We start from the raw sequence: 27,691 nt of genomic DNA, 5'->3' as shown, positions 1-27,691 counted from the left end.
GTCACGCAGCTCCCAGTCACCGGATGGGTCCTGGAGATGAGCTCTCTGCCAAGTGCTGAGCCTATGGGGAAGAGGACAGTGCGTCATCACAGAGGGGCACAGCACTAATGACAGACGTCAGACAGATAGTCAGGGTTTGGATGTAGCTCTGAGCTCTTTGGGCTGCCTTCGGAGCAGAAGCACTCCTCACCTCCAGACTGCCCAATCCAATCCTTCAGGAAGTGCCCCACAACCAAATCCCCTTCGGTGGCTCCATGGCGAACCTCCCATGGCCCTCACCCAGCAATGCCAGAACAAACGAGCTCAGAAAATAGCTGAGCCAGGACAAAGGTGCAGCTTGTGCCTGCAAGGCCGGGTCCCTAACACGGTGGCTGGGCAGACCCAGGAGCAGGAAGGCAGGAGGAGAGATTTCATGCATCAGCCTTGATAGCAGCACCCTGCTCCACAGCCCAGGGCTCTGTGGCTGTTGGGCATCACAAAGCACGGGGCAGGGATGGGAAGGGGCAGGAGGAGAAAGGACTGAGAAGGTGAAAAGCTGGCTCGTGAGAACGAAAAGCTGAGAGGTAAAGCAACAGATTTACCAGGCAGACCTGCAGGTCCCAGAACCACATCACCACCAGAATCCAGCCTGCTCTCATGGGCTGGGGCTGTATCAGCTGCTCCCCTGGCATCCAGCTCTGCATCCTCAGAGATGGGAGAGAGGTGAGAGGAAGAGGAGGGACACTGCTCACCTCAATTAACACCTGAGATTTGGGTGATGCTGGGCTTAAAATGCCAGAGGCATCACCTGCATTGGCACACCTGCTGGCCCTGCTAGCAGTGCAGCTGGGCAGGGGATGCTGCCACCAGCTCTGTACTGGTGCAGGGCTGAGGATTCTGCAGCTCTACCAGAGCTCTGCAGCACCAGGATGAGATGGGCCAGGGGGCACTGAACCTGCCAGCACTCAGGCTGCCCGCAGGGTCTGACACACGGGCACAAGTTGAGCTCCTTATGACACCATGAGCTGCCTGAGCACTGCCAAGGTGTCCCTGAGCACAGCAGGAGCAGTCCCTCCTTGCTCAGGCCCTCAGTGAGAAGCTGCACTGTGCTCTGATGAGTGCTTGGTGGGAAAGTCCCACCCAGAACCTCGCAGGTGTCCAAGTAATGGGCTGCTCAACAAATTGCTTTGAGACCTACAGAGTTTATTCACTGGAGGGTTTTGTCTGTGTTTCATCTACAGCAGCCTGGAATATCCTTTGGCAGGTGCAAATGTCTTTACTGAATTCCAAACAAAGATCTATTAGTAATACAGCTGGGATGTTTGGATTTTTTTGTGGGTTTTTTTTGTGTTTTTTTTTAAACCAAGTGGGAGAGGTTACTGCATAGGAGCCTCAGCCCATGTAAATCCACAGGGACCTGGGGAGTGTGGCACTCTGTGCAAGACGTTATTTCTATGAATGCAATGGGACTTTGGGAGCAGCTGTAGGCTCTGGGGTGCCTGGCAGCTGCTGTGCAATGGGGCAGCATTGCTCCTGCACTGCCATCTGGAAACCTTCCCATGGGCAGAGAAACCACGGCCTCTGTGCTCCCATCTGAGCAGGGGAAACCAAACCAAACCACACCAACTAAAAGGAAACGTTGCCACATTCTATCTCATCACCTGGAGGAGAGGAGCGAGCGCCATGCCTGACCTCAGCTCCATGCCATGCCCAGTGCCCTGCGGCCGCCTTGGGTTACACAGGGAAGCAGCCCAGCCCGGGCTCCCATTTCCAAACAGCTCGCCTTCGTATGCCAGGGTTGCATCAGCCCCTGCACCCGTATTTATAACTGGTCCTAAAACCCGATATTCCATTTCCAGTAGCTCCGTGGGGTGAGCTCAATGTCCGGGGCTCCGGCCAAGCAGCTGCTGCCAGCGTGATCCCTCTTCTCTTCACATCCTGCTCAGAAAAGCTTCCCACCAGCAGCTCAGTGCCTCAGCTTACTGCATGGGCTCCTTAATTAGCTGAGCAAGGCATGAGGCAGCTTCATTAAAGAGATAGCTGACGAGGGCTTGGCTGAGAGTGGCCACGGCCGACACCGTGCAGCTCACTGAACCGTCCTGCCCTGCCTCAGCCACAGCCTGCACAGCCCTCCTCTGTCTGGAGGGCCCCAGAAGCTGGTTTGGGGCTGACAGATGGGTGGGGAAGGCTTGGCCCAAGGGGGCCGGGCCAGGAGTGTAGAGGGGCCCATCCCCATCATTGCACCGGTGTCTCCCAGAGGAGACCTCCAGCTGCTCCAGTTATAAATAAGAAACGATCCAGCAAAATGAGCAAAACTTGCAGGCACTGGGATCAATCACGCACCTATTAAATATACAAATCCACCTCTCAAACAAACTGTGACACATAAACCTCGACACCAGGAGCTTGGCTGGGACCCATCGTGCTGTGCCTCGACACAAAGCAACCATCAGAGCCCCTTAAACGTCTCCATCTCCCATAGATTTCACTGCCATCTGTGGAGAGCCACACATCCAAACCTGGTAGAAACAACAGAAACAGGCCATGGAGCCCAGCAGAAAAGTGCTGTTTCCCAAGAACCTAGGGATGCAACACAGCAATGGCAATGAAAGGCAGTCACCAGTAGGCAGGAGAGGTCTGATCCCAACAGACCCAATGAATCCAGTCTTAGGAAGAAAACTTTCAAAACCTTGCATTCCTTAAATTTAGAATCAAAAGGGGATTCCCCTGGCTCTTTCTCATCACCCCAGAAGATCAAAGTCCACGTCTGGAGTGTATAACACACACGCTGCCCTGCAGCCACTGCTGCACACCACCGAGCACAGCCCCTCACTGCACACCAGGGGGTTCAGATGCTGTGTTGGAGGCAGAAATGCATCTATTTCCTCCCGGAGAGGCACAACTGCAGCTGTCTATTTCTTGCACTGCTGCCATGGGAAAGGTACTGTGGACCCCTGTGTGAACTCTCCCCCCAGGGGAGCAGCATCCCCCCCCACTTGTCATTGCCCCATTCGTATGAATGAGAGGGAAAAAAGGCCTCTCTGCTAATTTTATAGGCACATCCGAAATAAATTCCTCTCCCAGGGACAGTATGGGAAGGGAACTCCCCAGAGGTTATTTTTACAAGGAGCCCAGATACTGGGCACCCTCTGGGGCTGTGCGTGCAGCCTTGGCTCTTTCCAGAAGCGCAGACTGGGGAGGATGGAGCAGCTCCCTCTGCACTGGGCTCTGATGCCAGGAGGGAGCCCATGTGCTCGGTGCTGAAGCATGGAGCTCCTCCAGTGCAGCACTCCTGCACAACCGATGCGGATCTGAAGCCTGTCCTCTGCTGCAGGGCTCTGGCTCTACCCAGCCAGAGATGCTGAGGTGCAAAGAGCCGCTTGAGAGGAGCTTTTACTGAATATAAGTGGTTGCACAGACCCCAGGGCAGTGTAATTTCCAAAGCTGAACAGCTCCACTGATGGCAGGCTATGATCTGCCCTGATCTAATGGTATTTGATTGTACATGCTCAGGATCAGTCCCACAGCCATCGCACTGGGCATAGGCTTTACACCACAGACTGCTGACATTGTGAGGCAGGCAAGGCCAGGCTCGGGAGCAAAGAGATTGGCTTCGCAGCACTGAGCAGCAATTACAGTTCTTATCCGAAATCCCCTGATGCCAAAAGAAATCTTTATGTTGGCTTCTAGTGGCTCTGCTCACCTCTGGGGCTGGGACAAAGCCCGCAGGGGCAGGGCAGCCCAGCTCCAGTGCCCAGAGGAGCACATCCACAACCTCAACCCACCATCCATGGGGTGCAGCCTCTGCATGAATGCACCCCACGCTCCTATTTACTCTGCAGCTGAAAGGTGGTCCCCGTGAATACCCAGACCCTTCTGGGTGGGCTGTGGGGTACCACGGGGTGAGGGCATGGGGAGCTGAGTGCCCAGCCCAGCACCGAGGGGTGAACCCGGGGCTGCAGCCAGGGCTGGGGGGGGGCCAAGTCAACGCCTCATCTTCTGGTGGCGGCTCGTGTACAGCAACGTCTAAATATATACTTTATGGAAAGTGTGGAGGGATTTATTTTTGTTATTGTTGGTCTCGAATTATGCTGGCTGAAACGGCCCCGCTGAGTTACAGGGCCTGGGCCAGGAGCACACAAAACATTATCAAAGGTGTGTCAGAAAGCAAACATTGCTCTGAGTCCCAGTGGGTGGGTGCTGCCAGCGGGGCCACCCTGCAGCAGGACACAGCTCAGCACCCCCCAGTGCCACTGCGGGCATCCTGCAGCTCACACAGGTTTGGGCCGTGCCAGGCTCTGGGAGAGACCCTTCTGCTGGAGGTCTTGAAGCTGCTTCTCCCTGCAACCCCTGCAGTCAAGCTGCAGTCCCCTCGAGGTGTCCCATGCAGGAGCTATCAAGCGTTTTGTCACCGAGCATGCAGATAGATGTCATAAACCCCCAAAGCCCCCATGTGTTCCAGCCAGCATCCCACCCCAGCTCAGCACAGTGTCTCTCCACACCTCTTGCCAACAACAGGGGGAAGGCACCCTGCATGTGGGGAACCTCCCTCCCCTCCTTTCCCTCAAGGACATTCCTCACTGCTGCTGCTGCTGCCAGCATCCTCTGGTCCTCCCACTGCTACTGCATGCGGCCACACGGAGTTGCTCACGTGCCCAGGGCTGCATGAGCACTCAGATCTCAGCACAGAGCCCCTGTGTCCCCTCTGCCATCCCTGCTGCAACACTGTGCCTGGCTGGCACCCTGAGAACGACGGTTTCACTGCAGATGGGGGTGGATTTCTTCCCCACTGCTGCCCCCACCCCAAGCACGCACCCCTGCCTCCCTGTGTGCCCCACCACCTGGTGCTCACTGATGGACAGGGCCGAGCTGCTCCCAGCTCCGGGGTTTGTGCACACACTAACCCAGCCAGGGACAACGGCTCCAATACGGTTCTTGGGCTTGTCAGTCCCTAGACATCCTCTAGGCATCCTCTAGGAACCTTCCATTCATTCTGCAAAAGGGATCAGGCAGTGACTGCAGGAGCTACAGGCAGGTGGAAAATATTCCTTTTCTTTGAGCTGCTTCCTGGTAGCACTTTCCTTGCAGATCATCTTGAGGGAGATCACACTACATGTGTGGGACAACCAGGGGATCAGGCCTAGCCAGCATGGGTTCATGAAGGGCAGGTCCTGCTCCTGATCTCCTTCTATGGTTGAGTGACCTGCCTGGTGGATGAGGGAAAGGCTGTTGGTGTGGTCTACCTGGACTTTAGCAAAGCCTTTAGAACTCTCCCACTGTATTCTCCTGGAGAAGCTGGCAGCCCATGGCTTAGACAGGTACAATCCTTGCTGGGCAAAAAACTGGCAGGAGGGCTGGGCCCAGAGAGTGGTGGTGAATGGAGTTACATCCAGATGGAGACCAGTCACAAATGATGGTCCCCAGGGGTCAGTACTGGGGTCTTTCCTGTTTGATACACTTATTGATGACCTGGATGAGGACACTGAGCGCACCCTTAGTAAGTTTGTAAGTGACAGCAAGCTGGAGGAAGTGTCGATCAGCCTGGGGGTAGGAAAGCCCTACAGAACAACCTGGACAGGATGGATCCCTGGGCTGAGCCAATGGAATGAGGTTCAACAAAACAAGAGGTTCAACAAGTTGTGCCAGGGGATGTTCAGGTTGGATGTTAGGAAATACTTCCCCAAGACAGTGGTCAGGGGCTGCAGTGGGCTGCCCAGGTGGAGGGGTCACCACCGCTGGATGTGTGTGAGAAACGTTTTGACGTTGCACTGAGGGACATGGTTTAGTGGGAAATTTTGGTGGTAGGTGCAGATTAAGAGGGCGGGATGGATGGAGGATGTCTCCCTGCAGATCATCTCTCGCATTGTTGTTATTGTTTTTGAAATTGTCCCTCTTTATTAATCCCAGACAGAAATCCGAAACCCTCCTTCATAAAAAAAAAAAAAAAAAAAAGATATATAATGATTTTCAAAGCCATGTCACATAATTAATGTCACATTTATCTCTTCAGCTGTAGAGATAAAAAGAAACCATCTACCCATGTCCTCATTATTTTTTATTCCTCTTTTAAAGCCTGAGTTTAAATCGTTGGGAAGGGACTGGGGTGGGGGGAGTGCTGACTTTCCCTTTACTCCACTCAATGATGGTGACAAGAAGGTTCCCCCTGTCCCATCCCATGGCTGCAGGTGAGTGGCTGGGGCCAGCTGCCCCTGGAGCACACCCTCTTTGCCCCCTCTGCCTTTAGGAATTGCCAAAGCTCTGTGAGCTAGAGGGCAGTGAGCTCAGCTCCTCTGCACTGTTGGCACCAGCAGTGAGCTCAGAACTTGCTCCCTCCTGCCCCACATGACACTGACATGAGAAAAAAACTCATATTCCCCTCCCCACTGCTTGAAGAGCATGCAAGTGTGCTTGGGATCACACAAAAAGGAGCAGCACAAGCACCCCATGTGCCCTCTTCTCCCTGCCCCAAACCAAAGATGTTCAGCTGAGGAAGAGCACCTGATGGAACCACTCCAGCCCACGAAGCCATGGAGGGGCGGTGGTTACAGACTGATAATCCAGTCTGTCCACATGGCTGCTTCCAGAGGAGGATGCAGGAGGAGAGCTGTCCTCGATGCCACCCCACGGGGAGGTGACTCTATGAGGACAGAATGTGCTGGGGTGGGATGAGCGTGGCACAGCACTGACCCTGAGCACCAACAGTGAGATGTGAGTGCTGCCCCATGGACAGACAGACAGCCACACGAATAGGTGTGAGGACAGATCAGGAGCTCTCCGCTCTCCAGGCTCAGAGCTGCCCCATACCAGTGTGCAGGCTCTGCTGCAGGCAGAGTTGGGGGCACCTCTTCCATTTTGCAGCAGCACAAGCTCCAACACTGAACAGATGGAGAAGCAGAACTGGCTCGGGCACCTCCAGAAGAAATGTCTTCATTTTGCCTCTCAGAACCAACCCCATGCTGCTGTTTCTCCGTGCAGAACTGGATTTCCCTCTGTGTGCTCCAACCCACCAGCAGTGATGAGCACAGAGCACTGTACTCACGCTCCTTCATCCACTGGGCCACAAAGCAAATACGACATCCTTGTATCTCTGGGACACGACTGCACTCAAGCCACGGGCCAGGCAGAATCACCACTGGGCTCCCTCCAACCAGACCCAGGCAGTCCAAATCCCTAAACCACAGCCTGCAAATCTCTGCAAACTGGGGTGGGGAAAACAGCAGCGGAACAGCTCCTCGTGTACCAGAACACGCCAGCACATGTCCTTCCCCCTGCACCGTGCTATCACTCACTGCTCCACTCTGCCTGAGCTCTGGTGCCAGCCCTGTCCCTGACACTGGGGACAAAGCCAGCACCACCCACCCCAACCCGTGGGCACACACAGCCCAGACGGGCACTTCAGCTGTTGAATGGAGGCATTTATGCAAGAGGCCCTGCAGACACCAAGAGCCCGTTTGCATGGCCACCCCGCAGCAGCAATCCCTTTATCTGTTTATTTATAGAAAGATATTTCTGTAGGATAACACACCCAGCGAGACGCAGCTTCCCTTGCTCAAACACCGCCTTGTAGCACAGGCAGCTATGTACAAACTTTCGAAGGGAGGATGATGAATTAAAACCAACACAGACTCGCAGAGGGAGCTCCCCGCCGGCAGCGCAGACGGGTGAGTCAAAGCCGGGCTCGCAGCACCTGGAGCCTCAGCGTCTGCGAGCACTGTCCGTGTGGTCTGGGCAGGACACTGAGCTCACTTCCCCATGGGATGCCAGCACACATGGAGCCTCCAGGACTGCCTTTGCCACCGGTGTCCCTTGAAGAAATCCCTTTTCTACCCTGCCCCAGCTTCGCACCGCATTAGGGAACCTGAGCGCAGCGTATTCATGGGGGGAAACTCCAGGCAATGGGCAGGACCCCAAGCTGGCATGGGGCCTCTGCCTCTCCTTGCTGTGGCTGAACCTCTGTGTTCACTTTTCTGCCCAGAGCAAGGAGGGGCAGATGGCAGGAGGTGCAGAGGGAGGCAAAAGGATTAAAACATGAGGAATGAGGGCCTTTGGGAATCAGAGCCAGGGAGAGTGTGCTAAGACCTCCCCACATGCAGGCACGGACACCTTGGTTCAGCCCACAAAGGGCTCAGCCACTGCTGTGCCCTCATCACAAACCTTTAGGAAAGGTGAGCTCTGTGCTGTGCTGCAGTGGCATTGCCCATATTGTGGGGTGGTGGATAGGAGGAACCAGACTACCAGCCCCTGTTTGCCATTAGTCCAGGCAGTCTGTGCTGACCTGCAGTGATTTCAGTGTTGTCCCCCAGTGAGATGGGATGGCCTGGAAGATGGGGAAGGAGGAAACAGGGAGAAGAAGGAAGGATGCTTGTTGCATATTCCCCAGACCAGTTCAGTGGTTACACCTTCCTCTTTCCATCGAGGCATGCAGGAGTACAGTGAGAGCCCATAGAAAAGCCCCTGGGGATGCACCCACATCGCGCAGGTTGGCCCTGGCATGGCAGCACAAGAAGCAGCAGGTACAACATGTCCAGAGCAGCAGCGGGGGTGCTGCACCTCCCCAGCACAAGCCAGTGGGACCCTCACCAGACCCCACAAGCCATCTGCTCGCCCTACTGCCCTCAGTGCCCCACTACCTCACTCTGCTCCCACCATCACATTTAGTCCCCAGCACACCGGGCACCTCCCTCCTCCAGCTCTGCTCTCCACTGAAGGGAAAGCAACCCATCCTTCCTCTTCCTCCTATTCCTATCCTACATATTTTGGCACAACTGACTCACGCACAGCAGAAAAGTAACCAGAAACTCTGCTTTTGAGCACCCCTGGGCAGGAAACCTCCTTGCAAAAGCAAAAGCAAAAGCAAGAGCACAGCACCTCCTGCTGGCACTGCCAGGCTCCCAGCAAGAGCGGCACCGCTGTGTGTGCAGGTGGGGACGTGATGGGAGTTGAGGGGGGCAGTACAGGCATACACTGAGGTATATACTTAAATACGCAATGAATCTGAAGTTAAATGACTTGGAATAAAACTGCTAAGGAATGCAGATCGCCTCCTTATCGCTTTCTGCAGATGAGCACTAAGAAGTGCTTCGGCAAGAGCTCTGCACCCTGCATGACGAATGTTCAGTTTAACAACTGCTGGATGTGGGACCGCTCGCTGCCTGCCACCAATGGGGAGCAATGGGGTTTGTGCTGATGCACGGGATTCACAAATCGGTTTATACGCGGCCAAAAGTGACCCAGTTCCCAGCGACTTGAGCTGAAAGCCACCTGCAGCAGGGAACTAGCACAGAGAAACCTCAGGCCCACTGTAAATGAAGGTTGAGCAGATGAAGCACATCCCCATTCATGGTCCAACAGCATCGATGTGTGCCCCACATGCAGCTCTTGGTGCTCAGCAGTGTGCAGCACCCTTGGGACCTAGAAATCAACTCCAGCACAGCCCGATGCACCCCTGCCCCACAGCCCCAGGTCACTGGGTCCCTGCAGATGTTGGGGCAGATGCCAAGGTCATGCTGAGACCTGCCTGGAGGGAAACACTTCCTGGGAAGGCAGGGAAACAGCACCGTGTCCCCCATCACCCTTCAGCATGGGGACATGGATGCAGAGAGAGGAGTGCATGTGGATGTAGGCTGGCACTGCCATCAGCAGTGGGGCTTCAGTGCAGTGACACAGGAAGGGACTGGGGCACAACTTGCTTTCACCCCTCTATGTGCAGACACCTGCACTGGGGCTTTCCTTCAGCTCTGCCTTCCCTGAAGCCCAGCAAGTCGCTGCTCCCCTGCCTGCTCCCTGGTTTTGTTTTTCCCTATGACCAAACCCTACCGCTAACCCGGCCTTTCTCTAACAAGAACAAAAATAAATGAAGACAGCTCTTCACACACCTCTTTGCTGTGTGGATCTTTGAAGCCCACAGAGATCAGCTCTGCACATCAAAGGCCAGCACAGGGCTTGGACTCGGCCAGCAGAATGCTGCCAGGCACCAGGAGATAGCATCAACACCACGAACTGGCGGACGCCTCCAAAATCCCACTGGGAAAGGCGAGCAGTGCAGCTGCCAAGCCCACCAGGAAGGGATGGGGAGGGAGCCCTGCTGCATGTAACTCAGCCCCAGCAGCATGTGAACAGAGCTCTGGCCGCCCCCAGTCCTCTGAGACACAGCCACACGGACAGACTGACCAGGAGCTGTACCCCAGAACGTAGGGCTGCCACTGGGGATCGTGGGTGGCAGAGGGTCACCTCCAGCACAGCCCCACCACCACTGCTCCCCTGCACCACCGAGTTCTGCCTTCTTCCAGGAGCCCTGTGCTGTGAGCCTTCCTCCTCCTCTCCCCTGGATCCAAAGGGAGGAATGCTGTGTTTCCGCTGTGCTGGGACCTCCGCTGGATCCAGACCGTGCAGCATGGCCATGCACAGCACCCACCCATCCCAGCACTCATATCCAAGCACTGAGCAGAGAGGAGCAGCATGTCAACCAACCCTTCCCTGGCGCCTGGGCTTCCCTCAGCTATGTGCGTCCTTACCCAGGAATTTGAGGCAGGAGGAATCCAGAGAGCAAGGGGAGGGCTGGCAAGAACCACTTATCCCATTTTATCATGTACCAGAGCTTCGTGCAGGTCCGCTTCCCCTTGGCTTGCACCCTTCTCTGGGTCTAGCAGCATACTTTGGGTAATGAAATGCACATTTGCTGGTCAGCTCTAATACATCCACAGGGACCGTTTTCTGCCTGCATGTGTTTTAAGCTTGAGGGTGTTGTATGCTTGTTCCAAGGGTGCAGAGACAGGAGATAGGACATGGCAGGCAGCGCCTGGCTGCGGGGTGTGTGTGGGATTAGCATCTATCCTGTAACTGAAGGAAGACGTGACAGCATGAGAAAAGCAAACCACCACAATGTTTCCTTACAAGGCACATGCTGGGACCTCAGCAGAGCCCACCAGACGCTCAGCATCTCGTACACTCACTGCTTGTTGCAAGGAGAAAAATGCTCTTGTAGGGCAAGTTTCCCCTCTGCTCTGCTCTTGGGAGCCCCCACCTGCATCCAGGCCTGGGGCCCCAGCACAGGAAGGATGGGAGCTGTTGGAGTACGGCCAGAGGAAGGCAAGAGGATGCTCAGAGGTCGGAGCACCTCTGCTATGCAGACAGGCTGAGGAGCTGGGGGTGTGCAGCCTGGAGAAGAGCAGGATCCAGGAAGACCTCATTGCAGCCTTCCAGTACTTAAAAGGAGCTTATGAACAGGAGGGGGACCAGCGTTTACACAGTCTGATTGTGATAGGATGAGGGAGAATGGCTTTAAAGTACAAGAGGGGAAATTTAGGTTGGGTGCACAGCTGGCAAACGAAAGGATCAAACCCAAATATCCCAAACCAGCAGCAGAACGAATGCAACTGCTCCAACACCACTCAGGACTCGTCCGTGGCAGGCAATATCCGTGTCCAATAAACCTTTTAAAGGTTCACTGATCACAGCTAGACGTGTCATAAATCTCCCTGAACAGTTTATTATACCCATAAATCTCTGTAAAAACGACTTTATCTCATCTGGATCGGCAATTAAGCCAACTTTGCTCTGCCTGCAGCTCCTGTGCATGTGGGGCACGCAATCCTCACCAAGCAAAGTGGGCACAGAGCTCCCCAGCCCCACACAGAGACATCACATCCCATGCCTCCAGAAGCAGACCTGCAGCAAGGATCACCTCTTCCACTTTACCTTCTATATGTGCTACTTAAGGAGGATGGGGGGAGGTGGGAAATCAGTTTATAGGATTACTCAGCGCGCCTTTGCCAAAATGCATGCCCTGCATCTTAATTCAAGGGATGTTTTTGCTTCTGAGGGCTTAGCAGACGCTTTGTCAACAGTTCTTATTGTGAAATGTTGACGTGTTATGGTTTCACGTAGATCAGGTGGATGAATGCACAGCCATTGCCCGCTTGGTTTCCAACTACAAGGTGCAATTCCAGGCTGTCCCACCTCCCCTGTGGCTTGCCTTTCTATCCAGTAGTTTGCTTTATCATCGGATCAGGCAAACAGATTTATTCCCCCCATAAGGCACTGATGCACAGCACCTTTAGGATCACGGCATCCTCAGTGGGAAGGCATCCATGAAAACCATGCAGTCCAGCCCCGGCTCCACACAGCATCATCCCAACCCCAAAGCTGCACTGCCATCCGATCACCGCCTCGGGGAAGGACCAGGAGCCAGCAAAGCACCCAGAGGAGCAGCCCTGAGCATCCCTGGGCTCTGCGGGGCGTCTCCCTCTCTGGAACTCGACACAGTTGGAGCCACTTCAGGGGCTCCATCCGTGGGGATCATTTGTTGAATGAACCCAACCTCAGGGACACAGCTCCGGGAACACAGGCTGCACAGCCCCTGGGGCGCGGGAGCGATGCACGCAGCTCCCGAGCGGGATCGCGGTTTCCATGGCAACACCCGGATGCCATCGCTGAGGATTAGATGCTGACAGGACGAGAAGCAGCGCCCGGGGAAGGAGGAGAAGTGCTGTGACAGGGACGTCGCGGAGGGACAGAGGCCCGCAGCACCGATTTTCACGCCCATCTTCCCTTTTTCAATTCTTCTCTAGCATGAAAGTCCCAATTTAAATGGCAGGCTTTGACACCATTGGAAACTTTCAGAGCGTTTAACACACTGCCCCTTCCTCCCACGTCATCGCAGCCGTGTCTGCCATCGAAATAAAGGGGGCTGCACGATCCAGCCCAAATCTGCGTCACACTGAGACCCTTTGAAAAGGGATGAATGCTAAGCACGGGGGAAAATGATTTCTTTATTTATAAAGACCACATCTCTTGTCATTCTAATCCACTCTAAATCCTCCTGGCGCTGGACAGCTACAGGTTCAGGCACGAATATACAAACAAACAACAAGACAACAATGCAGTGTGGGCAGAGGGAATAGGGGTGGCTGCTGCTGGGGTCTGGGCAGCCCCTTCATGCACAAACCCCATTCCCACAGGGCTGTAGTGGCTGCTGCCAAATGCCCCTTCACACACAGCAGGGTGGGCACACTGAGGAGCTGGCACACAGCAGGAATAGAGGCAGAGCAGTGCAAAGCACCTCGTGCCTCTTGGAGGGGAAACAGGACCTAGCAGAGCTTGCTAGAGGGCTGCTTTGCAGAAGGGACGATTTCACTTGTGCAACGAAAAGCAGGGTGGGTGTGAGGATGGTCACAGTGCAGCTCCTCAGCTCCCAGGGAGCAGATGAGACATGGTTAGCCCGCCTGGGACCCTGCACCAGCAGCAGGGCACTGTGGGGCCACTGCAGCGCCCAGAGCATGTATGACAAATTCAGTGTCAAAATAAACAGCTCCGAAGAGGCTCCGCCAGCTGATCCCCTCGTTGTGCTCACACTCACAGCATCCAACCCAAACACAGCACTCACACTGCTGGTGGTCCGGCACGGTGGAGGGCAGGAGGCACGAGGAGGGTGTGCCAAGGGCTGGGGGTCAGCAGGACGGCCGCAGGCCACGGTGGGGCTCCCTGTGATGGGGAACCCCGTAGAACTGAAGGGGCTGGAAAAACAGCAAGGTTCGTGCCTGCGTGGGCTGCCATGCCCACATCACCACAGCAGTGGCAGCCTCGCTGCCTGCCCACCCCCATGCTGCATGGCCCACGGTATGAGAAAGGGTCCCATCCCCCCCCCCCCCTCAGCCCCTTAAATCGCCTTTCTTAAATAAAGGTCCCTGAAACAAATAGCAGCAAATCCCGATGCAGAGTGCACAATGGACGTTTCAGTCTTGCCCAGGGGGAGGGGGCGAGCGGCTGTCAGTGCCCAAATAAATTCAATTTGCTCGTTAAGAGGCGAAGGGGGCCACGGGTATTCAGGGTCCCAATTAACATTCCAGCAGCACTGCTCTGCTTTCGAGGAACAATCACTTTTTTTTTGGGGGGGGGGTGGGGGTGGAGTGATGAGCGTTGGATGTTCCTGGAGAAAGGAGCCATGTCCCCGCCCCAACAGTGCCAGAGCTCATGCGTGATGGGAACCACTGAACAAAACCAAGAATACACAAAGATGGAGCCTACGCCAAGAGAACCTGCTGATAAAGCCACTCATGTCCACAGTCCAACATCATTGGACTTTGCTGCTGATCTAAATGCACTCTGCACAGACTGTGGCAGCAGAAAGAGGCAGCTTGCTGCTGGGTCCCAGTGTGGGGCAATGAAAAACATTGCCATGAGCTGCAGCACAGCCCCATGCAGGGCTGAGTGCTTGGCAGTGGTAGGCTCTGCTTCCAGCAGGGCTGGCGGTGCAGGCAGAGCCCTCGGGGCAATATTTCAGGGTGTCCAATATCTCTCAGTGCTGGAGGAAAAGTGCCAGTGGTGGCCCCAGGGAGGTGGGAGGGCAGCAGAAAGGGCTGTGTCTATCTGAGCATCCCAAGCTCCACTCTGATGCCAAGGAGCTGTGTCTTTGTACCAAACACAAAGGTCTGCATGCAGCAGGAGCTCCCTCCCAGGTCAGCACTGAGCACCAGGCAGTGCTTCCACATTTCAGTGGCCACACTCTGTGTCCTACCACCTGAGCAGCCTGCAGGACCTACTGCTCCACAGCTGATGCCGCAGATGCTCCCTGGAAGTACCTTCAGTGGCCACAAGGAACAGTAAATTTAGACACCATGAACAAAAACCTGAATGAAAGAGCTGAGCCACGGGCTGGAGCTGCTGGAGCCTTTTGAGTCTGAAAGAAGAAACCAACCATGAAACAGAGAGACCTGCTCTCAAAAGGGAAAGACCCCTGCCTGAGGGGATGCAGCATGAACCAAAGCCAGGCTCAGCTGTGCTCTGCCCCACCCCTGCCCCACAGACCACACATGTGTGCCTCTTCCCCTGGTGATGCCATCACTGCTGTAGTCGAATGTGGGATGAGCTGAACAAGGACACAGGTTCAGTGCAGCCCTACAGTGCCCTATGCACATCTCCACAACGTGGACCCTCTGGAACATTTCTCCTCCTCTCCCAGGGGCTCCACCAGAAGCACCAACACATGGGGGAACCAGGCAAACGCAGGGTCGCTCTGGGACAGCAGCTTTCATATCACCTTCTCTGAGTATCCAGAAGAGCTCGGAAAACCCTTACCATGTAGGATACAGCCACTGCTAAGAAGTGTGAAGATCTACAAGCTGAACATTGTCATCAGCTGCTGAAGCCTGAGCTATTTCTGCCTCTCCAAACATTCCCTTGTAGAAACAGCCTCTTCCTTCTGAAGCCTGCAGACGGGTCATTAAAAAAATAAAACGTGAGAGCAGAAAAGTGAGATGACCGAAATGCTAATGGGAGCCCCGGGTCAAACCACCTCCCCTGTCACCGAGCCCTCCTCGCCAGCACATTCCTGCTGCTAATGAGGCCCCGCTGCTTCCTCCTTCCTCCTCAAGTTGCTCCTGGTGATGCAAATCCACCGTCTTTGTTTCTATTCTTGGAGGAAAAACAGAACCAAAGTAAATAGCAAAACAGCTCTTAGGTTTCAGGATCCTTTCTTTTTCCACCCTTCCCAACAGGGCAGGGCTGCTGTTGCCGTCAGAGCGAGGTGACACCCGACCCCAGACATCGTCCTGTGCCCACCGGAAACGCTCCGCTAATCTCCACTCTCCGATGTCCCCTTGGAGGAATCTGCAGGACCCAATGACCATTATCTGTCTCTCCAGCTTGGGATGTCCTGTGGTTCTAGGACTCTCAGAGCCCCACGTCCCTGTGCTCCCCAGGGGCAACCTCCCAGCAAGAGCAGGGGCTGCAGAGAGCACACTGCGCTGTCCTGTCCAGCAGGCTGGGGAGGTGTCCCCAGCAAGCCACCTCTGCCCAGGGAGCTGACCCGACCCTGGTCTGCACCCAGAGAGACTTTGCACTGCCCAGAGTGTGCCCACGTGCCAGGGTACAGGTGCACAGCACTGCACAGCAGTACAAATCAGAGTCGCCAGCAGCGCGAGCAGCCAGTGCAGCATGGTGATGGCTGTCCTGCCATCATGCTGCAGGACAGCCAAAAGCTGGGGCTGAAACCAGCTCTGCTGCTGCTCAGCAAACAGAGGAGGCACAGTTAAGTTGGTGATTTTGCAATGAAACCCCCTGTTCAGCTGGAGATTCTGTCTACAACATCCCCAAAGCCACTTGGCTCCGAGCAGGGCTGACTGAGGGCAGCAGCAGATGGATGCTCCTGGGGGCACCGAGGCTGTGTGGCTGCAGTCCCACCTCCACAGCTCTGCTGGAAGACAGCAGCAGAGGGCACAGCTCTGCTCCAGGCACAGCTGCAAGGAAGAGCAGACACAGCCCTGCAGAGCCTGACGGCTCTCAGGAATGTTCACACACGATCCCTGCCCTCCTCGCTGCTCTCAGACACAGGAACATGAAGGTGTGAAGGCAGGGAGAACTCAGATATCTCCAGCGAGGAAACGGATGAGGAAAACAAACCTCCTTCCTCCAGATCTGGGCAAGGAAGGGTCCGGGCAGCCCGAGAGCTGCTGTTAGGAGTGCAGCAGCACCCTGAAGTGCAGTGCTGCAGAGACCTCTTGCAGCATAGTGCTGCTACTGCACGCCCGCAAGCAGCCCGGCACCGCCTGGTGCCGTGGGAAAGCAGCACTCTGCTCCTCTGCTGCTGTACCTGGCTCATCCAGCACACACAAAGTGCCACCTGTGGATGGCCACTGCCCTGAACGGCTGCTAGTTCTGCCGCCCATCCACCTGGCAGACACTCGAGGCTTGATCCTTGAAACCACGGCGATGTGCAGAAGGGTCGCAAGCATCTCACTGCGGGAAGCTGCTCGCAGGGAAAGTGCTTTGCAGAGCGCTGCCCCATTTCATCAAGGATGTGGGGCAGTGCTCAGAGCCCCAAATCTGCAGACTGTGAGCTCTGAGCTGCGTGAAGACAGCGCAGCAGTCAGGTGTGCTGTCCAGTGCCTGGAGGAGAAACAGCATGGGGGTTGGAGAGGAAGAATCAGCACATCCACCAAGGTAGACATGAGGGAGTGCCACAGGAGGAACAAGAGAAACCCTGTGACAAGCAGCAGTTGCAGCCTACTACACCTGGCCTGAGCAGTGAGCAGGCTGGGATGCCTAGATGTGCAAACCCAGAGCCATTCCTGCTGCCAAAGCAAGAAATGAGAAGAAAGCAGGATGGCAAAAGATACCCGGCTGTGCCCTTCGGGACCACAGGAGCAGACATCAGAGGGACCCAGGTGGTAGGTGCACAACCACAGCCACCATTGCACAGTCACTGAGAAAGGACAGGCAGTGGGGGCACGCCAGGACCTCCTCATCATGACCCGATCCTGTTCCCGCTCCAGCCCCGCCAGCACAGTACCCATGGGCTCAGCAAGGACAAGCCACCCCGAGCACAGGGACACTTCAGAGCAGCATGCCTGCAGGCAGAGCAGTGCAGCACCTGCATGTGCAGTGCTGGGCAGCCTGAGGCAAACCCAGCTCCAGCAGGAGCCCAGCACTGCCAGCTTCATGCAAGAGCCCCCAGCCCTGCCTAGCAAGTCCAGCCTGGAAACGTGCTGTAAAAAAAAGCTGGCAAAGGGCTCAGCTTCCCCCAACCCGTCCACCTCCTGTCAGTGCACTCTGCTGGGTGTCCCTGATGCCCCCCGGCACCCCGCAATCCCACTGCTCCTGCACAGCACCAAGCCAGCAGAGGGAGCAAACAGCATGGGCTCACGGAAGATGGAGTGATTTGTTCTTGGGGCTGGGACATTTGGGACCTAAAGACCACGCCCAGCATTTTACAAATGAGGAGCAAATCCAACCTGTCCTTGCCCTTGTAGGAGCCCTAAGCACTGATCCCAGCAACACCCCACCTGCAGAATGACAGTCCCCAAACCAAAGTGTGTAAGCAACTGATGAGCACAGTGTGTGGGCTGGCACCACTGAGCAGACCTCTCCTCACAAAGCTCCGAGCTGTGTTTGCATATGCAGGAGACCAAAGTGCCTGCAGCACAGCCCGCCTGTGCTGCTGCTCAGTGCACAGGATGCACATGCAATGTTCTGTGCTGCTCCACTTCAGAGGTGGGTGTTCAGCACACAGTGAAGCACCCCAGGGTGCACAGACCCATCCTTCCATGCAACCAGTAACACAAAGGAAGGAGCTGTGGCCGCACACTGAGGTAGGCTCCATCTGCTCCACATCTGCACCATCCTCCTGGAGCACAACATGACCCACAGTTGGGTTTGGGAGACATTTCCCTCCGCTCAGGATGGCAGAGCAGCCCAGCAGGTTGTTTGCCACTTCCCAGGGCTTCCCCGCACCTCCTGCAGCACTGGGGCACCACGAGCTGCTGCTGCAGTTCAGCCCATGCCAGCCCGAGCAGGAGGCAGCTGTGCCCAGCCGGTCCTGCTCCTGTTTGCTGGCTGTGACGCATCACACTGGTCTGCAACACCGAGTGATTCACGCTCCCCCTCCCCAGGATTGTTCTCTGTTGGATACGCACTGAATGAGCCTCTCCCCAGCACAAAGCATTGCATCATTGATTATGTTTGTAATTATTATTGGAATGCTCATCAATGAACGACAGTCAGCAAGTGAGCGGTGTGCCGAGGGCGGACCTGCACAATGGGATGATGCAGCTCATCCACCTCAACGCGTGCCTCCTTGAGACATGCACACTGCCACTGAGCTCTGAGCTCTGCAGGGTGTGCAGTGCCTTCGCTGCCTTCTTCAGTCCTTCTGTGCATGGTGACCTCCTGCTGAATGCCTCCAACCCTTCTGTTTCCTTCTGTTCTCTCGCAAACAAGAATCACAGAATGATCGGGTTGGAAAGGACCCCAAAGATCTCCCAGTTCCAACCCAGCCCTGTGGGATGGCTGTCCCCCACAGCTTGGGCTGCCCAGAGCCCATCCACAGCCACAGACACCTCCAGGGATGGGGCACCCAAAGCTCTGGGCAGCAGATGGGAACAGGGCAGGGCTGACTGTGGACATCCCACAGATCCCTGCATGCCTAGGAACGAGATCCAGAGGTGGAGGTAACACTGGGATGGAGAAGGGATGAGTCTCACCATGCAGAAACTGCAGTCCCATGTTGTGCCCCACACTGTGTGGGTCCCCACATACCCCTGGCCCTACACGTGCCCTGTGCCAAGGGACATGTGCAGCTGTGACAGCGGCACAGCAGCGACCAAACGCTCCCAGCTCTCAAAGACAGGGACTGTGCCAACGTCAGCAGCCTGAGAGCAGTGCAGAGGAAGAAGGCTCGTCAGAAAGAAAATTCATTCTGACAATCACAGGAATCGGAATTCATTTAAAATTCAAATTATGCAAATTCCAGTAATCCCTACGTGTGGATCCATCACACGCCAGCAGTGGGATGGCAGACATGCCACTGGCTGCGGCTCACAGAGATCCATCCTTCATCAGCTCTGCAGACAGCACGGGGCCCCAAGCAGGACCCAGGGGTCCCTCAGCACTGGTACAGAAGGGTAAAGCTCCCACAGCCCTGCAGGCACAGGGTGCAGGCCCCAGGCACTGCCACGCATGCTCCACAAAGTCCTCTCACAGAGAAGCATAGATGCAACATGAAGCCTCCATCGGGCAGAGCCCAAGAATGGGGGCCCTGCTCCACCTGCACCCACAGCAACAACACCTTTCAGCTGCACAACCATAACACAGCAAGGAAATAGCAGCCCCATGGGTGCACCATGGAGAGCTCTAGGTCCCCAAAACCGATGGGCAAAAGCCCTCACAGAGTCAGAGGCCAAAGAGAACTATGCACAGAGCACAGAGAGCTGGAAGAGAGCACGGTGCCCGCTCCTTACCCCACAGCAGGACCGCCCCAGCTGTGCCCTGTAGACCCTCAGATGCTGCATCCTGCTGCTGCTGCTCAGTGCCATTCCCAATGCTGTCACCTCCTTCCCCAGCACAGGGAGCAGCTCCAGGACCCCGCTCACAGCACTGGATCCCAAACAGCTCCTGTAAAGTCCCTGCTACGGGCAGGATCAGCAGCGGGGAGCACACAAGCTGCTACCTTCAGGGTTCCATGGGGTGTGAGGGGCTGGAACTTGAGGCCAGCAGCCTCAAGGCTGGGGGGGAAGGGACTCATGAGCAATGGGTTTATGAAGACACATTACACCTGCCCAAACCCCACAGCAGGTGAGCCTGGCCGGCCTGGGCTGATCGCCTGACAGCACTTCAGGTTGCACGGGCACACAGCGCCTGCTCTGCTCCCATTGTCATGAAGCCCTCATCCATTTCCAACCAACACCAGGTGCCTTTCAGTGTGGGGACACCCGAGCCCTCATTACAACCCCAAGCCAGTAACGAGGCGGGAGGAAGGCCACACAAAGCCCTGTATCAGGTGTCTCTGGGAAAGCGAAGACGTAGAGCCCATTAAACATTGAGTGGGGAGCACGCGGCACCCGCAGAGCAGCTGGAGGACGGCTGCCCCGAGCCCTTGGAAAGGCCCAAGTGCTGTGTGTTGAGGCAGAGCACTGCTCTCCACTCCTTTCTGCCTTGAGCCCCACTTTGTTCTGAGCAGCAGTGCCCAGGGGTGCGGTGATGAGATGCCCACACTGCGCATCACCCAACGAGCAGCAGCCACCCAACCCTACAACAAAGCTGTGACCAGGAGCCACATGCCCAGCATGGCAAATGGGATCCTGGCACGGCGTGGGCAAACGGAGCAGCACCAAGCTAGAGCATGACACATCTTCTTGTTTCGTCACGCTGTACTCACAGCCAACCCTCTGTCTGTGACAGTGTTTCGCAAAGCCACGCGGTTGGGTCGCATCGTCCCCAGTACTCACAAACTGCCGCCGCAGTCGGGTCCGGACGCGCTCAGCCTTCGTCTCTGCGGGGTGCACGGCGTAGCCCAGCGAGCCCAAGTGGTTGTCAACAGAGAGGCTCTTCCTCATGTAGAAGGAGCGCATGCGAAAGTGGCTGAACGGGGCGTCCTCCACCGCCGTGCGGAGCTGAGGCTGCAGTGGGGCACCCCCGGGGGGGTCCATGCCGTCGTCCTCCAGCCGCCAGGCGTCCCCTGGGGACAGAGGGACAGAGGGACAGCCCGTCACAGCTGTGCTCACCCCCTGGTTGAGTGCACCATGCAGGTGCACCCACCCAGACTGCTTCCATCCATCCCACCACCGGGCATGAGGGACAGGAGCTGCCCTGTGGGGGTTCATGTCCCTCCCACAAGCCCCACACGTTCCCTCCTCATTCAGCAGCTGTCAGCCCGTTAGGACCCAATGAACCAAACTCCTCCCAACCGTTGCTGCCCATCCACCTCTCTTCAGGAGCTGAGGCCACTGCCTCCATCTCACAGAGCACTACAGCACACAGGATGTGGGGACAGCACCCAGCCCCCCTCCCTGCACCAAAAGATTTCCCACAGGTGACATCTCCATAGCATCATATCCCGGGTATGGATATTGCGTGCTTCTTGTTGCCTGGCAGACAGCAAGCTCCCCTGCTTCCATCCCCTGCAGCCCCAACCCCTTCTCAGTAGTGAGAACAAACAAAGCAACCCCGTGCTCAACCCTGCTAAACCCGGGCCAACTGCTGGTCCTGCAGCACAAAGGGAGCAGTGCGGGGCTGCTGCTGCTGCCTGCTCCTGTGGCTGCACTGCTTTGTTGGCTTTCTGAGCAGCCTGGCACTGGGGGGCATGATACCACAGCCAGGGCTGGTGAGCAAAGTCCTTCAGAGTTTGAAAGCAGATAAAAGCCTTAAGGAGAAAAACAACCAGAAATAGGAGAGTGAAGAAGAGAAAGGAAGAGGCTACGGCTGCCAACAGAGGCTACCCGGAGCAGTGCAATACCTAGGAGCTATTTTCTTTTTTTTTTCTTTACCCCTGCTTTGAATGCAATCAGCTGTGCTGCTCCTCTCCAAATGTCAGCTCGTACAACACAGGAGCGGCTGTTTGAAAGCTGCGATTACTCCAGGCACAAACACGTCAATCTGCACCAGTCCCAGCTGCTGGCACACAGCAGCCCCACACAGATTGGACTGCAGGGCTGGGGCAGCTCCCAGTGCATGGACATCATACATCCCATGGTCCCATCCACCCCTCACCCCACAATGTCCTGCAGTGGGATGGCTGGGAGCACGCTGAGCTGCCCTGGAACTGTCCTCTGCTCAGGTGTAAGGGTACAGTGGGTGTAGGGAGGAGACATAGAGGAGGTCAGGACCTTACCTCCTCCAAAACGAGGACAAGAGGGAATAACCTTAATCTCTGCCAGGTTCAGGTTGGATATTAGGAAACATTTCTTCTCCGAACGAGCCGTGATGCACTGGCATGGGCTGCCCAGGGAGTGTCGGGGGCTTTGCTCTCTACCAGGATTCAGATCTCCACTGTGCATCCAGGACTGTCCTTGCCCACCCTTCCTCGGTGGGCCTAGAGCTCCTGAGGGAGCAGCCCTGACTCTGCTCAGCCACTGCCACCTGCCCATCCCGTCCTGTCCCCTGTGTCCCCACGGGCACGGCAGCCACCAGCAGCCCTCCATCCCACACCCAGACCTGCTGCGTCAGAATGAGGAGCACCAAGAAACCAAGCACAGTCTGCAGAGCATTAAAATTAATCCAGGGCTTGGCCAGCTGCTGGGTAGCTCCCAGCAATCTGACAGTGAGGGCGTGAGATTAAAAAAATAGTAATAATAAAAATTTTAAAAAAGTCAAAGGGTGTTGGGTAGAGGCAGCTGCTGTGTAGGGGGTTTATTTTGCACTGGATTGCCAGCCCTGGCTCACGAGCCTTATCTCTGTTTCAGTGCTAATCACCTTCCCTATCACTCCTATGGCCCCAGCGTGACTCTGCTGGCACCAGAAGCGTGAAACACTTTGCCCATCAGTGGTTTTGCCAATAAACTTGCTCAGAGCAGCTGGGCCAACCGTATTTGTATTTCATCAGGATCAGCACAAGAGCAGAACACGATAAAACCCTCGGATGCCAAAAAGGCCAACCCACAGCCCCTGGCTGGGGAGCATCCATCACAGTGCATCCCTGGGGCAGGAGCACAGGAAGGCAGAGCAGTGCCACTGTGCCCCTGCCCCCCAGGGAGGGCAGCCAGCTGTGTCCCACTGTATGCCAGAGGAGAGAGGGACCTCAGCCCCCTGCACAGGTCGAAGGAACCCGGGGCAGCAGCTTGCTCAGCTGGAACTGAGCACCATCTCCATGCCAGGGGTGCTCTCCTGAACCCACTTCAGCTTTACCACCAGGGTCATGAAGGATGGAAAAATTTAAACGGCGGCCTCAAGGAAGGGTTTGGAAATGGACACAGAAAAAATCATTGAGAATGTCAGATTTGGGGGCAGGACAACCCTGCAAAGGCTGGTGCTGGACCTGCCTGGTTGGCGGTGATCCTGGAGAACCAGGTAGCATTTGGCAGGGGTTTGCAGGCCCCTGTGCACTCACCGGCAGATGGGACCGTGCAGCCCTTCTGGCCGTCGGGGGCTGAGTGCTTCTGGTACGGCTTCTGCTCCGGCATCGCCTCCCGGAACGCTGCTGAGTCGAGGAGGGGAATCCTGCTCAGCACTGGGGACTGCGGGATGCTGGGCAGCGTCCGGGACTTCCCCAGGAGCGGCCTCTGCAACTTTCTGTCCAGGGACCTGCAGGGGAGAGAACACAGGGCTCACTGCAGACCCTGGCATGGCTGCTTTGAGCCACATCCTTCTTCTCTGCAGGACACTTCGTCATGTGCTGCCCCTGGAACAGCAACACACGGTTCTTCCCAAAGGTTCTTCCCCTTGGTTATCAAGGCTGCAGCCGTCTGGGCAAAGCCTTTTCCCTTTGCATTTTAATTAAGCTGCAAGCCACAGTCAGTACCAACAGCACACCAAGCACTCAGCACCTCCAAGCCAGCCCACCTCAAAATACACAGATAATCAGAAATCAGCAAATAAACAAACCAGAGGCATCAGGACTGAAGTGATATATATTGTGAACAAGAGAATGAAAGCTCTGCCCACTCTCCGTGTCTTAGCCCATTGCCAGCACGCCGCTCCATCAGGCCTCAAAGCATTGCCTTCCTTCTTGCACGTAAATCTCAGTGCTTCTCCAAATGTGCCTGCACACATCTCTGTTTGCTGCCGAGCACCATCAGCCTGCGGGACACTAACGTCACTTCATACCTACTGTGCTGTTCATGTGGACTGCACAAGGGTCAAAGGGGTGAACTTGTGCCATTGGAGACCTTTGGAGCTTTGTATTTGACTCCCAAACCTGTTTCCATCTGGAAGCTGACTTGAATCCCCAAGCAAAGCCAGTGCTGGGGACACACCTCGCTGTGTGCCACAGCCAGCAGCCAGCACTGCTGCTGGGATGCCGTGCAGCACCGTGTGCTTTGTGAGCTGGCCCCAGCACCGTGCGTTACCAAGGATGCCACATCCCATTAGTAAAGAGTCTTGATGGGAGTGTACAACTTAATTAGAAAAGCCATCATCAACGCAGTTACAGCCCATAAACAGCAGCTGTTCAGTGCTTGGTGGAAAGAAGAGCACATACTCAAGTTTTGCCAGCCCCATCACTGCCAGGTCCCTGCCTCCAGCTCTGGGATGGCCAGAGGGTGCAGGCGGGTGGCACCAAGCTGGTGGCACAGCACAGATTGCTCCAGCATTGCCTATCGTGCACCTCCCAGGGCACAAGTGCTGCTTTCTCCAGTGTTTATTGAAAGCAAACTACCCAGCCAAAGCAGCCACCGTGGCAAGGGAAAGACAGTGCCTGCTCTGTCCATTGCTCATCACACCCTCCATCCATCCACTCCCTAAATCTGCTGTGAATCAGGAGTTCTAAATCCATGTGATTGTATGGGAACTGTTGAATCACGGCCTGAACCACTGATTGATCACCTGAGGCGAGCACTGAGTCAGCTGCAGGAGCACAGGTGAAGGTAAAGCACTGTGTGAGCAGAAGGGGTGAAGTCCGGCTCCACCTCCCCCAGACCCCATTTAAGGGCTGACCAACACTGAGGAAAGATCTCTTTCTGGAAATCACTCCTTTGGAGTTTCCTACTGTGAGCCTAGAACACAGGTGAACATTTTCCTTTATTTTGATTGCCTCTTTCTATCACGATAATCTTTCTAACTATACCACCTGTAAAATATCTCAGCTACAATACTATTTGGCATTATTCATTCTGTTAACTGTACAGCACCCAGGTGACCCTCCCCAATGTAGCAGCAGTAGCTCAGCCCCCATGGGGCACAGAGGTGTTCAGAAATCACTGCAGCTCACTCCAAGCCCCACACCGCTGTCAGCAGAGCTGGGGCTGAGCTGCAGGCAGTGAGCATCCCTCCCCAGTCCAAGCTGAGCCTCCACCAAACTGCTTTTGTGCTGCTAGGTGCTACCAGGGGCTGAGGAGCAGAGGGTAAGAGCTTAAAACAGAGCAGCCTTTAGCTGGCTGTGAAATGGATTCAAAACAAACAACAAAAACAACAAAAAAAACCCAACAAAACAGCATTCAGCTCACAAGTTCAGGGGAAAAATAACAACAACAAAAAACCCAACAGATAAAACCACAGCCAACATGTAAAGCTATAAAAATACCTCCCCCAAAGCTCTGCTTTGAGCTAGTAAATATCATGATTTCCACCAGCTGGTTCGCAGAGCTCCTCTCCTGCCATTGCTCTGGGCTGATGAGCATCACACAGTGGGGATCATCACCTGGGCAATGACAAGAGGCAGCTGGGACCGTCCCCAGCAAACCATGGTGGGACACAGAGCTGCTGCCCACCCCTGCCTCCTCCCCCGGTTTCCACACAGCAGTGAGGATGCTGAAGGCAGCTGGAATGCTCAGCAGGAGAACAGGAAAGCCTCACGGGGAGAGCAAACCAGCACAAAGCTCTTTGTTTTAAGCCATGAACCTCTCAGTCAGACACGTAACAGCTTATGCTGAGAGGCAGGGAGAGCTGAGATAAAACATCCCATGACCTGCCAAAACCTGTGGCAGGGCAAGTCGGCCCTGCTCACACATGCAGGGCAGACTCACATGGCCCCCAGCCCAGCACCCCATGGCCTCATCCCCAGTTGTGGCAATGAAGATTTGGGGCAGGGCTGTGCTTTGTTCTGGGCAAAGGAGGCAAATGGAGCTGAGCCCACCTCATGCAGGGCACTGCAGATCCTCGCAGGTGTGGGTGACGTGTGCGAGGCAGGAACTCTGAAAGCTCTGGTGCAGAAAGCTTGGTTTGCTTTAAATCCCATCATTTCTGCAGCACGAGCAAGCATTCCACCCCTTGAGGTCAGCATTAGCAGGGCTGCCCTAACTCTGCTAAGCCCCAGCAAAAAGTAATCATTTCATATTTTATCTGAAAAAATAACCCTGACCACAGTCTTGGACAGTGTGTTGTTGTTTCAAACCCTCCTCTCCTCCTGAGCTGGGCTGGGTTTCGCTCTGAAACACCAGGAGCACCAGTAGCATTCCCACGGAGGCCAGGTGGACCAGGAGCCTGGCCAAAGGGGTGGATTTATGCTCCCAACATGCTGCAGTAACATCCCTAACAAGTGCTCTGTAATGAAGGGGGGTGGATACAGGTCGAGGTCAGTGCTCCCTGGATGGCACTGCCCCCATCCCATGGGGCTGGCAGCATTGGGCTGTGAGTTTCCCACCAAACGGATGAGAAGGAAATGCACAGAACAACAAGAAAGGAAACCCACTGAGGCTGTGTTGCCTCTTCTCCTCTGTGCAGCCCTTTGTACATAATCACAGAGAGTGCCACGAAGGGTCAGCAGCACCTCGAGCAGAACAATGCTCTCGGGCTCTGTTAATGTTCCTTCCCGATGGAAAGCGAGACATACTGATATCTGCGCCATCCCAAAGGACAGCTGATCCCCACTGCAGAGGTCCCACTGCCCCTCCTTGAAGGAAGAGGGGGAGAAAATATAATGGAAAAGGGCTCCAGGGTTAAGATAAGGACAGGGAGATCACTTGCCAATTACCATCACAGGCAGAGCAGCCTCAGCAGAGGGAGATTAATGTAATTTATCACCTATTGCCAACGGACCGGAGCAGCGAGAACTAAAAGCAAACTGAACAAACCTGCTCGGAGCCCCCCCAGCCCCCTGCTCCCAAAGCACAGACATGTGAGCCCAGCCAAGGGGTGAGACGGGGACAGAGCCCGGCCCCCTGCTCCACTCAGAAACCTCCCCCTCGTCAACCGCTGCTTTAATTAGAAGCCGTCGGCATTCACATCCGACACACTGAGCCACTTGCCCCGGTGTGTATGGCTGGGGCCCTGTTTCCTACCTGCCCACCCACCCAGTTGTGACTCAGTGCCAACACAGTGGGTGAATGAGGCACCAAGCAGTCTTTCTAGCAAGTGTGACTCACAGGCCAGGGTTCGCTGCCGGAGAAGTTTGCTGCAGTCATGCTACATATGTAATTCTCCTTAATGCCAGCGTAACTTCCCCTTCCTGCTAGCCCATCCAGCTGTCATGCCAAAAGAAAGGATGACAATTGGGTTTATGCCTAACCCAGGCTAAGAAGAGCTTCAGCTCATGCAGAACACAGCCAGCTCCCAACCCCATCCCCGCCCCAACAATTAGCTCCAAGAGGAGGTCAGGAGCTGGGCAGAGAGGAAGAAAGCCACTGCACACCCCACCATTGCTTGGGTTGAGACGTAACACACCCCCAGACCCAAAAGGATGACACTAAGAGCACCTGAGTGCTTTTCCAACCCAGCAATCCTTCCCAGCACCTTGGGGACACGCACACAGTGCCTGGGCACAGGAGGGGGCAGCCATACAGCACAGCGATGGAGGCAGGAAGGATCTGCTCACCCACTGCCACGTGGGAAAGGCACAGGACAGCCATGG

General features: G+C 55.5%; 1 protein-coding gene across 1 annotated transcript in view; it reads right to left on the bottom strand.

Annotated features, from left to right (window-relative positions):
* LOC136046154 (ankyrin repeat and fibronectin type-III domain-containing protein 1-like) overlaps positions 1 to 23,436 on the bottom strand; it is an 88,374-nt gene extending 64,938 nt beyond the window's left edge. The window contains exons 1-2 of the mRNA XM_065732537.1: positions 23,297 to 23,436; positions 20,700 to 20,929 (exon numbers count right to left, since the gene is read on the bottom strand). Of these exons, the coding sequence (XP_065588609.1) occupies positions 20,700 to 20,929; positions 23,297 to 23,369 (303 nt within the window). The 5' untranslated portion in view covers positions 23,370 to 23,436. The remainder of the gene's footprint in view (positions 1 to 20,699; positions 20,930 to 23,296) is intronic.
* Between the last annotated feature and the right edge of the window lie 4,255 nt (positions 23,437 to 27,691).

Source organism: Cyrtonyx montezumae, unplaced genomic scaffold (assembly GCF_038088225.1).
Source record: "Cyrtonyx montezumae isolate F1298 unplaced genomic scaffold, pur_monq_1.0 scaffold_16, whole genome shotgun sequence".
Taxonomy (NCBI): Eukaryota; Metazoa; Chordata; class Aves; order Galliformes; family Odontophoridae; genus Cyrtonyx; species Cyrtonyx montezumae.
This window is presented reverse-complemented; position numbering and strand designations above follow the sequence as displayed.